This window comes from Macrobrachium nipponense, chromosome 41 (genome assembly GCF_015104395.2).
Source record: "Macrobrachium nipponense isolate FS-2020 chromosome 41, ASM1510439v2, whole genome shotgun sequence".
Classification (NCBI taxonomy): domain Eukaryota; kingdom Metazoa; phylum Arthropoda; class Malacostraca; order Decapoda; family Palaemonidae; genus Macrobrachium; species Macrobrachium nipponense.
In genome coordinates this window covers 4976138-4987715 of record NC_061102.1, presented here as the reverse complement: position 1 = coordinate 4987715, position 11578 = coordinate 4976138, and the positions used below count along the sequence as shown (strand labels likewise).

Sequence of the window (11578 nt, the reverse complement as noted above, 5' to 3'; positions counted from 1 at the left end):
GTGAACAGACTGGTGTTCGCCCAACCTTGGAATGCCTCCCTGGTCGTAAGAGCGAGGGAGGGATCCAAGCCTCTGTCCGATTGATCGGGGTGTGCACCGCAGGATCAATGGTCAGACCTCTGGACCAAGTACTAAGAGAGAGGCAAGCGTATCTCTTCGTACCAGCAAACAAGAACAAGTTCCTATTTGCAAGAGGCAACATAAAGTTATGGTTTGTCTCTTGTTGGCATCCACTTCCCCCCCCTTGTAGGAGGAAGTGGTGGATATTCGCTCCCATCCCTAGTGCAAAGGGATAGGATGGGGCTCTGTCGAGTAGTCTCACGGCATCTCGTCCTTATCCAGCAAGGTGATGACCGTATCCCTCTACCCACAGGTAGAGGGGTAGAAAAAGATAGGAAGAGAAGCCAGTCACTCTCTCATTCACTTATCTATTCTTACAGTCACACCAGGACTCGATGCTGTTCAGCCTGCTAGGGTCTGGGTTAGCTAGACAACGTGTTGAGCAGCCACCACGGGTCCTAAGGAAAACGATCCAAGGACCTGGGCATATCCAAAAGGTAGAAGGAGGTGCCGGTGGTCTGGTTGTACCAGACCCCTGCCTTCAGTACCTGCGCCACGGAGTTTAACGTTCTTGTGTAACTCGAGGGAGTGTACTTCTAGGTCATCTGGTGCTGACGAAGAGTCTTCAACACTCAGCCTGGGATGTCGAGTTTTCTTCAGAAAGCGCGGTCGCGCTTTCACAGGACAAAGCAGCATCTCCTTCGCATCGAAGGCGGTGAAGTCCATTAGGGAGGGGATTGTGAAGGACTCTTAACCGATCGTCAGGAACCGAACGGGTTCAGAGTCTTCGCTACGAATTCGGTACGAAATCGAGTCACGAATCCCCCTCCCCTGGATGCTTGACTTCGCAGGAAAAGTCATGCAAATTACCTCAGAGGAAAAGAAGAGAATGGTCGTATGACCTATCCCTCTTCTCGACTTCGGTGATGTCCTGTACCCATACTGGTCTATCCGTCTGCAGCGAAGTTGTTGTTCTTCGGTAGTGATAGGACACCGACACTCAATGGTGGGTGTCGATGGTATGGGTACTGTGACAAGCCGTTAGGACGAAGAAAAGATTGTTATGGAACAACCGAACTAAGTCCACAGCGAAGTTCGTAACAGACTTGGGCGCTGACAGCTGCCTACTGACTGCGTTCGGTAGGAGGCAAGTTGTCCAAGCACCCGAGCAAGTCACGTGACCTTCGCCTTAAAAGGGTTATGCCAAGAGACTAAACAAATAATTTGTTCGTCACCGATGCCAGAAGGCAAGGTGATGACTCTCTTAAGGCATGTGCCCAACAGGCGAAAGTCAATTGCTTCTAGAGACCGAGGTCCTTGATGGCAAGATATCTCATAGTATAGTTGATTCTCGGCTAAGGAGAAACAACACTATGGTGTCGTGAAGACGAGGTGTACAGAAAATGCAACCTACGTCTTCACAGGTGAAACCGAACCGAGAGAAGGAATTCTTCCAAAAAGATTCTGAACCTGTGCTGCAAAGACCTGAGAACGCTAACCGCTATTTCATTGCCCTGTTCCGGTAACGGATCGTAGTTGCAATGAAAAAAAAAGCGGAGCGCTTTTCAGTAATGAAGACAGGGAACTACTGCCTGAAGAACTGCTTCTCATGGGCTGAACATTTGGAAGTAGAGCTGTCAGGTCGGAGAGTAGGCGATGTCTTCTGACATATCTTTTTGTTAATTCGGGGTGAGAGCAAATGAAATTGCACACCTACGAATACGAGATATTTGAAGACAAACTCAGATGTCTGCAAAAATCATTCGCATTATCGCGGTGCGATGCAGCGGTTGACTAGTACAGACTTCTGTTCACCGTGCGGTAAACAGAAAGATGAAAGAGTCCAAGAGATATCTCTGTTGAAAATTCTCGCAATGTCGAAGGCGATGAAATCGAGCGTCACAGCAGTAGATGGACCTTCATTATTGCGAGAATCCCCGTTAATCAGAGACCTAAGTCCATGATTGTTGGGCAGAGATACGGTTCGGTAGTCAATCAAACCAGGGGAGAGAGAGACGTAACCGACCGTGCATCTCCGAGACCTAGCTGATACTGAGCCGCTATCAGCAAGTTTCCAATACGCAGTAGCTCATCGGTGACTCGTCCATCCTGAGTTGCCAGGTAATCCATTATTCCACGAAGGAATGCGTTCGGCTAGAACCATCGAGCATAAAGAATACGCTCGAGCAATTATATTTAACCGAAACGGATTTCGGTAAATACAAAAGCTGATTTGGTGTTGTCATGACAATACCAAGTATCTAAAATCGAAACTGATAACTGCTGGGAGGTTGCAGGCAACCCCGAGTTGCAGTTCAATTAAGATACAATTCGTCTCGGTCACAAACCGTAGAGTTAACTACGGTATGTCGCCTACCCCCCGGACCATTCAACTGTTAAAAGAATCATGTCCCGCGAGGGTAATATACGTAGTATATTTGTAGGTTCTGTACCACGACCTCCATCCTAAATTCTTTTCCCCTCGAGGAATGAGAATAAGGATTGGAGATCGACCGCCTTCGTTCTCTAGTCAAGAGAGTGAAGGAGAAGTCTTTCCCAAAGGAAAAAAGCTTCAATGGTGAACAGAATACCGAAGACGATAGTTCAAGCCAAACTGGAAGTTCCCGTCCGTTCTTCTCTATTCCAGATTAACGCCTACTGTGAGATACTCTTCTTTCAGCAGCAGTCTTCTTCCAAATGCTAGAAACTACAGGAATTCGAGCATAAGCGAGGTTCCCGATTATCGTGTAACAATTATCGGGGATTCTCGCTCACTTTGGACCGTGGTCTCGCCTAAGTGTTTGGAGATCGTAAAAAACTCGAACACTCTGAGTGCGCTAGAAATTCCGTAGAATTCTAAGCACTCTGCGAAACCCCCCACCGAATTCGTCAAACGATATCGGCTGGTGGTCCTCTCGATTCCCGTAGGAATCGAGAAAGGGCAGGATCCCTCCTCAACGACCGGGGCTTACGTCAGGTAGGACCCGAAGGTCCCCCCCCGGTAGCGCAGCCCCTAACGTGGGATCTTACAGAGAAATCTCTGTAGGATCCCTCCCCTTTCCCTCGTAGCCGTAAGGAGAGAGGGAATGGGGGAGGAATTGGATACTGGCTCGCCTTCCCAGCGGAACTAGCAGTTGGAGAAGAAAAGGAGCAGCCATCGCCTTACGGCGATGGCCTCTCAGAGCCTGGAAAACGTATCGTCAGGAGGAAAAGAAAAGGTTTTCCCCGAGGAGGGTTACGAACTCATACTGTAGGTAAGGGTCTGCCGCCACTGTGAACGTCGTCTGGGTGGGGCTGATCGACACCTGACAGGAGAGAGCCGATACCGTCCTCCGACTCATTCCAGTCCTCGTCGAGGTCGAAACCTCAGGAGGACCGAAGGGGTATTCAAATACGGTGTCCGAAGACACGTAGAAACGCCTCTGTCGCAGTAGAGGAGGTGAAGTAGCTTGTTCGACCGGCCAGAACTGAGAGAGCCTTCTTGTCCGGAGACGAGAGACTACCTGGTTCAACACAGTCGGCAAGCTCCGATCGCGGCAGACCCACCGTCGATTTGGGTTCCCTCTCGGGCCCCAAAACGACTCGAGCCGAGACGTGGCTCTGCTGGTGGGAGCGGCGATCCTTCCCCGAGGTCGTTGTGCTGACGAATCAGCGCCATAACCTCGGCAAAGTTCCTCTGGATCTCGGAAGTCACGGCATCTTGCAGAGTGGGACCGTTAAGCCCTTCGAACAAGAGCATATTCCGAGAACCTTCCTCCTAAGAAGGAACAGCGACAGCCCTCTCGCTCTTCCCCATCCACTTGCGCATACGTCCTGGCCGGTCCAAGAACCGTGCCTGGCACGTAGGGCGTCGTGGTGGGATCATGAGGGGCGCACCCCTCACGATCACTCCTCAATACCTCGCTCCTCCCGGTGTAACCCGAGGAGGTTGAAGGTACGGGAGAGGCAGACCTGACGCTCCCTCGTCGCTCGCTGGCAGAACCAGCAGGCTTGGAGGGCTGCAGGCGATCGTCAACCCGCGGTGGCGATCGAGCTGCAGGCCTGGTCGATCCGTCTCGCTGTGGAGAACGGCTGGACTGAGCACAGCGGCCCCGATCTCGAGTGTCAGAAGAGCTGGTGCTGGTTGCCGTACCCGCTCGCTCTCTGTGAGAGCGACGGTCAGGCGACCTGCAGGCTCCACTGTCACAGTGAGACCGGTGCTTGTCCTCACGGCACGTCACGTCGCTGGTTCCAGCCGTGGCTGGCACCGGCGAACGGGAGGACCTCTTCCCAGCCTCAGTCCGTGGCCGGTCGTGGACCGTCACGTCCCCGGGTAGCCAGCTGTTCGCCGCGAGAGTGAAAGCTGGTCTGGTGAGAGTCGCGTGAGCGGCTGTCACCAGTCTTCCGCCCCGTGCCGTGAACCTGACGCTGAGCGGACTCAGAGGTCTGGTTCCTGGCTGCACGGTCGCTGATAGGCGACCGTACACTCGGTACCTCCCGCGAACGAGAGGCCGAGACGGACCCTGATGCAGTGGCAGAACCACTGACACCAGGCGAGGAAGTACCGGTGTTAGCCGGTACCCCTCTGGTCCCCGTAGTCTTCTTCCTTGCGGAAGAAGAGACGGGCCCCGCTCCCGAAGGAGCAGGAGGACCAGCGGAAGGAACCCTCCCGTCCCACCGAGGTGAGACGGGTCCCGAGAAGCTCCCGAGGAGACTTCTTAGGAGGGAGGAGGCAACCTTCTTCCTCTCTGTGAAGCCTTAGAAGTCGAAGGGAAGAGGCGGCAGCCGACGACGATGAAGAAGATGAAGACGACGACGACGACACCTTCCTCCTCTTCTTCGTCAGCTTCCTCAGGACAGACGTAAGATCTGCTATCCAGGGCGGAGCCGGGGCTGCTGTAGCCGAAGCCACAGGGCCCGGACGCACCTGTACAGACAGACCAAAGTCTGGGGTAGTACCACCACGAACAGGGACGACATCAGCAGGTATGGGCATCTCAGGAACAGCAGGCACAGCCAGCACAGCATCGGTAGGGACAGCCAGCGCAGCAACGGCAGGGACAGCCAGCACAGCAACGGCAGGGACAGCCAGCGCAGCAACTGCATGGACAGTCAGCCCAGAATCGGCAGGTACGGCAGGCAGCACCGGAAACACAGGAAGTGGAGCAGCAGCCAGCAACATCCTGGTACCGGCGGCAGGTCCAGGGGCGAGCTCTAGGGCAGCGGAAGTGTGGTCGCTGCAGCGCGGCAACCACGAGCGGCGGCGGCACGCCCCCCTCTCGGTACGGCGAACGGCACTTCACAGCGGCTGTAGGCAAGACTGTTACCACGTGAGGTGAGTACACCAGGTGAGGAGGGACGTCGTCACCTGGAGCGTGGTCACCACTCCATGGGTGACCGCAGTAGGCCCAGACATAGAACCGCAGCCCCTGGACACTAGCACGCCCTGCAAATGGAAGGACGCCCATACCTCACCAAGGTCCACCCTCGTGGCAGTAGCACCTGCTGAAATAACAGTAGTAGCGATTAGTGGGGGGGGAAGTCCCCTCGCGCGGGGGGGTGAGCCCTCCCCGAACGAGTGGAAGACCCCGAATACAATTGTACATCGGGCACCGAGCGCCCTCCCCCGCGCTCGACGGATCGGGCGAGGAGAAGAACGCCGATAACCTCCCCCCCCCCAAAGGGGAAGGGCCATCTGTGGGAGCTGAGCGGGGGGGGGTTCTCGTTCCCCCACCCCCGCACAGCACCCATGTACCCAACAATAATATAAGAGCCCGAGAGCAATCGTGCCATCGGCCCGAATGCAAGGGCATAAGGATCAATTCCCTGACTGAGCGGAACTTGAACCAAATAAATATTGATGCAATCAATAATAAAAGGAATAAAATGAAAAAGAATCTTGCATTACGATTCACTTCACAATGAATAAGGGCTCGGATCGAGCGCATTTGCGCCCTCGGTACCGAGCGCAAGGGTAAAAGGATCCATTCCTTTATCTTTATGGATCAAGGTTTATGTAAACCTTGATCCATAATGAATTGATGCAATCAAAAAATATATATAAAATGAAAACTGAAAAAGAATACTGCGCTTGCGATTTCACTTCATACAAATAAAAAGGGGAAGGAGATCAATTCCCGGAAATAGCGGAAACATTGATCCCAGTAAACAATGCAATCTCAATAAAATATGAAAATGAAAAAGAACTGCACTTGCGATTTCACTTCATTCAAATAAAAAGGGGAAAGGATCAATTTCCGGGTAAGCTCGGAAACTGATCCAAAATGAGTATTGCTACAATCAAAATAAATATATGAAAATGAAAAAGAATACTGTACTTGCGATTCCACTTCCATACAGAATAAGCTTCCGTGCCGAGCGCATTCGCTCGGCAACGAGCATACAGGTCAAAAAAAATATAAATGAAAAGAGCACTTACTTACGATTTTCATCTACACATTTCCAACCAAATATACGCTCGGAGCGAGCGCTCTCCGCCCTCGGCACCGAGCATACACAATACGAGGATCATTTCTGGGAAAATGAATTCCCGCACTTACGCCCTTCAGTCCCGGCACTCGGGTAATCGGAGGGCGTGGTGAAACCAAGATCCTTTAATTCACAATTGAATTCAATGGAAATAAATATGAAATGATTGTACTTACAATTCAGTTTCACTAGATAAATAGAAAAAGAAAAACACAACCATGCGAAAGCAACGACGATGAAGCGGGCAGAGAGCGATGATACACGTCCACACGCCAGCAGGCCGAAAGCAAAAGTGGTTTGTTTACCTACCAGTCGTCGCGCGCGCCTGTCGGACAAGCAGTTAACTACCGAACCCCTTGTTCGAAAGCTTACGACCTATCCAGCTGCCGCTAGTACCTTCCTATTGTAAAAGGACCGAAGGTTTGTATGCCGTGTCGGAACAAATGAATGTTCAGCAGAATCTCTTGATGTAAACTGAGCTGAAAGTCTCTACTGTTACATGATTCAGAAATGAAAGTCAAATCAAAGTTAAAGAAACCTTGTTTGGGCAGGAAAATTCTATATGGGAGTCACTTATGCCTAACATCATGAAATTGAGACTTAGTATCCCTCTCACTGCAAAAATAAGTGCACATATTACCTAATCATCATCTGCACACAAATATAAACTATTTACTTTGTGCTACCAGCCATAAATTTGAAAAATACAAGTAGGAAATAAAGGGTCCAATCTTATACAGTAGTGCCTTAGGTTACGAAATTAATCCGTTCTGAAGTGGCCTTTGTAACCTGATTTTTTCGTATCTAGAACTACGTTTTACATGTAAATTGCCTAATTCGTTCCAAGCCCTACAAAAACACCACAGTAAATTTTATAATAAAGCTAAATTGACCTATAAACAATGAAATAAAACAATTTGGACCATTCAATACTTAACCTAACCGTTACTGTACCTGTAAATAAAGTGTATTAGTGTACAGGGTACAAGAAATAGTGTGTGTATATGTACGTACATATGTAGTAAAATGTGGAACCTTACCTTTCGAGTGAGGTGATGTCCGAAACTTGCGACAGAGGGGGAGGACAAATGGCAGGAAACATGAACACTTAACTTTACGAAACACATTAAAAAATGGCAGAAAACATTAACACTAAAAATTATGGAACACATTAACAAATGGCAAAAAACATCCTCTTCTTTCCGTGAACTTAAGCAACATTCTTGGGACCCTTGGCTAATAATGTACCCATAGCTAATAACGTAAGTCATTAAGTTTACACACAACATGATAAAGTAACTTACAGTACAACGAAAGCGAAATCGCTGACATGATAAAGTAACTTACAGTACAACGAAAGCGAAATCACCGACATGAATTTATGTTAACAAACGAAATATATGTAAATGAATGAATTCCAGAGATGTTTATGATAATGCTGCCGCAAAAAATGGTCAAGGAATGCCTTTACATAGAGGCATGATGGGACAGATGCTGACCAATAGGAGAGCAGGATTTTGGCGGTGACTAGCATCAGGAACTAATGGGAGAGCAGGAGGATGGTGGCGAGTCTACTGAGTTGGCAGCGCGCCAGTTTTAAAATTGTTCTCGGCGGCCTGGGCGAATCTCGGACTTTACCCTTTCGCAACCTGGATTATTTTCATATACAGAAGCAAAAAAATCTTCGTCTTTACCTTCGTAACCTGAATTTTCCGTACGTAGGGACTTTCGTATGTTGAGGTTCCACTGTACTCTGAATGCTAAAAGAATAAGGTCACTACATTTCCATTCCTTTAAACTAAGGGTTTAAAATCATGGTGAAAGATTCGCAGTAAATACCTGGTTTGAAGAAAAGCTCATCATCCATAAATATCTTCATGGAATCTTCTGTGCCAGTAAATTTGACTCGAAGGTGGTATTCCTCAAGAGTGAATTCGGTTTTTTCTTTTCTCTTAGGTTTTTCTGCAATTCTGTTCAAGTGCTGCCTCAATTGTATTTTCTTCTTCTTCAAAATTCCTCCAATGCCCTGATTTTTGCCAGCAGTCTTCTCCTCAGATGCAGTTTCAGAATTCTCTCTCTCTTCTTTAGAACCTTGAACTTCTTGGGTAAGTGACTGATTCTCTTCTGCTTTTACCGAGTCATCTTGAACTTTATTTTCACTGCTGTGCTCAGTCTTTCCTTCATCAGTTTTTTCTTTCTGCTTTTTTTCATTTTGCTTGTTACTGCACTTTGCTGATTTCCATTTTCTCTCTTCTTCTTTTATCTCTTTCAGCTGGTAATGGCGAATACCTGATTTATGGCTAATAAGCTGTCGCGTTGTAATAGTTACCTAGAAAAAATGAGCATACAAGAGGTAACACTGTAGCTTGACTCTTCTGGATTTGTGCCTGAAATATTAATTTGATCTGCCTCATCATTTTCCAGAGTAACACCTATATTTCAACAACTTTGATCATGTACTGACATCAGAGGAAAAAATATATTTACTACTTACTCTTAGCTAAATGATCTTACCTCCTCTCCATCTACTGTTTTTTTGGGAAAATATGGTACATATTTTTGCACTGGAGCATCAAGGTCCACTTTGCCTTCTTCCCATAATTTTGCTAATAAAGTCATTGTTATTGGTTTGCTAATGCTTGCAATTCTCATAACTGTCTTTGAAGTGCAAGGAACATAATTTTCGACATCAGCAAAGCCAAAACCTGTCCAATACATGGGAAAAGTTAATAGTTACATCAATACACAAGTATAACACTGGAACTGAGGCAGACTAACCTGAATTTATACAATGTGGCCAATTCAAAAGATAGGAAGGACCCAGCCATGATTCTTAGATATTAATCTGGTACCAACTCAATATCCACTTTAACCTGTCTAAACAGTTGTAATAAAAATATATTGTACGCTTAAACTACTGACTAAATGAGTTTTGCTATTGAAAAAATTAATAGGAAGATTCATGGCTTACCTCTGGCCCAAACAGTCTCGCCATTTACAGATACGGAAACAGCAATGCCTGGGGCTCCCACCTGGTCCATTTTACGACTCAATAACACAACTGCCTTGCGTTTTGCCTCCTCCAAATCTACAGCTGTACTGAGATCAAGATTCCGCACTTCCTCTATTGTCAGATTAAGTTTTCTATCGGCTTCATAATGCACAAAATCATTCTTTTCATCACTTTCACTTTTCTTCTTTTGACAGAGGGCTTTAACAGCACCAAAAGCAGTTGATCCCAATAAAATACTAAATACAATAAGTCCACGAGTCCAAATGGTACTACGGAAATTGTTTCCTTCATAATGCTGATCTTCTACAATGGGAATCTTTCGTTGTAAATGAGCGCCTTGAAATGAATTCAAGTCTCGCTTCCTAATGCAAAAGGGAAGGCATGACCATTGGGTCCTGAAAAATAATTGAAGTGTTCAAAACCTATTCTACGACTTTTACATGCAAAACATTGTCTTACAGAGTCTATGTTTCAAATATTACAAGGTGTGATGACTGGAAAGCACATTCATTGAAGGATTTGATCCACTACAGGGTGGGAGACACCAGCATGCAGGCTAACTTGAACAGAGATGTCTGTGCCCAATCAGAGGGATGAGAGAATGAGAGGTCCTTGACATGTGGCGATGGTTCATATGTATTAAGCAAAATTTTTTTTTAAACTTTCATATATTCAAATATATAAAAACCATTGTCATATAGGCTGTAAAACGAAATGAGGTAGTGAACTATTAACAGCAGATACATACCTATACAAAATACTGTGTGCATTGCCCTTGTTATAAATACTACAGGTTCAGCTATTACCATTTAGCTTACTGATATGCACTAAAAAATGGGGCAAAAATAATTTAAGACAGCTGTTATCTTACCTTGAAACCCTTTTATACTGTAGACTATATTTCTTTGCTATTATGGTATTTAACCTAACTGGAAGGAAGTACATCATGCTAGAAAGAAAAAAGTACATGTATATTTAGTGTACAGTAATGTTACAAAAATATAGAAAAAAATAGGTTTGATAACAGAGTATATATTTTCATGCAAACCCATCAATCATACAGAGCTTTGACTCTGTCCCAAGGCCCATCTGCTCTATTATTATATCTTGTAGAATAAAGAAGCATAAAGACTGAAAGTGTTGGTTCACTCATACGCACTCAGAACCTTGGTAGTCAGTATAGTAATTATCCTAATATGTATGTAGTTTCATGTCAAAAGAAAAGACAGCCATAACAAAAGGACAGGAGTTGGCATTTCATGTGACTGAAGGATTGATATGAAAAAAGAAAGAAAAAAAAAAAAATTGATTTCAATATGTAATGTTTCATTATAAGCCTATTACTACTGTAATCACGTTGAAACCAAATTGCAATTCAGGTGCGAGGTTTAATATTTAGGAGTTCCAGGTCTGCAAAGGTCTAATAGGTCTAGTGAAACACCTGGTGACAGAAAATGGACAGAAACCAAATGTCCATGGTACCCCAGGGGTTACTGAAAGTGGTTGAATGCCATGGATGTACAACATGAGGTTTGTATTTGAAATATAACTATCAATAAACCATTCAGATGAGACACAGAAGCTCACAGCCCCAGGAAACTACATCTCATGTGAAAAAATAAAGAATCAACAGAGGTAATGATTTAAATGAAAAGGAAAGGGAAAAGCTCGCTACATCTTCAACCACTCAACCACTGATCCCAAAAAGGACAACCCCTTCCCTTTGTACATAAAATCTAAGGTCAAAAGTGAATGAGATCTCTATATATATCTGTACCCACATTCTGGAAGGTAGACTCTTAATGTTCCTCTTGAGTGCTTTGGAAGCAGAGGGCTGTAAATGCTTGGTCACTATTACCTAACTAGCCTCATATTATACAACTACTGTATTCATCTGAGAAAAGGCAGCAATCAGTGTCTCACCTTAACAAGTTCTCCCATTGTATAGCAAATAAATCTTGTTTTTTTATGGAAATAAATACGATCACCTTGTATTTATAATATTTCAATGTAACCAGAAAACACTTTCCAGGTCAC

At 46.0% G+C, this 11578-nt stretch overlaps 1 protein-coding gene across 1 annotated transcript in view; it reads right to left on the bottom strand.

Annotated features, from left to right (window-relative positions):
• Positions 1–11578, bottom strand: part of LOC135212449 (serine beta-lactamase-like protein LACTB, mitochondrial) — a 43627-nt gene that overhangs the window by 29418 nt on the left and 2631 nt on the right. The window contains exons 2-5 of the mRNA XM_064245847.1: positions 10413–10490; positions 9500–9936; positions 9043–9233; positions 8368–8857 (exon numbers count right to left, since the gene is read on the bottom strand). Of these exons, the coding sequence (XP_064101917.1) occupies positions 8368–8857; positions 9043–9233; positions 9500–9936; positions 10413–10489 (1195 nt within the window). The 5' untranslated portion in view covers position 10490. The remainder of the gene's footprint in view (positions 1–8367; positions 8858–9042; positions 9234–9499; positions 9937–10412; positions 10491–11578) is intronic.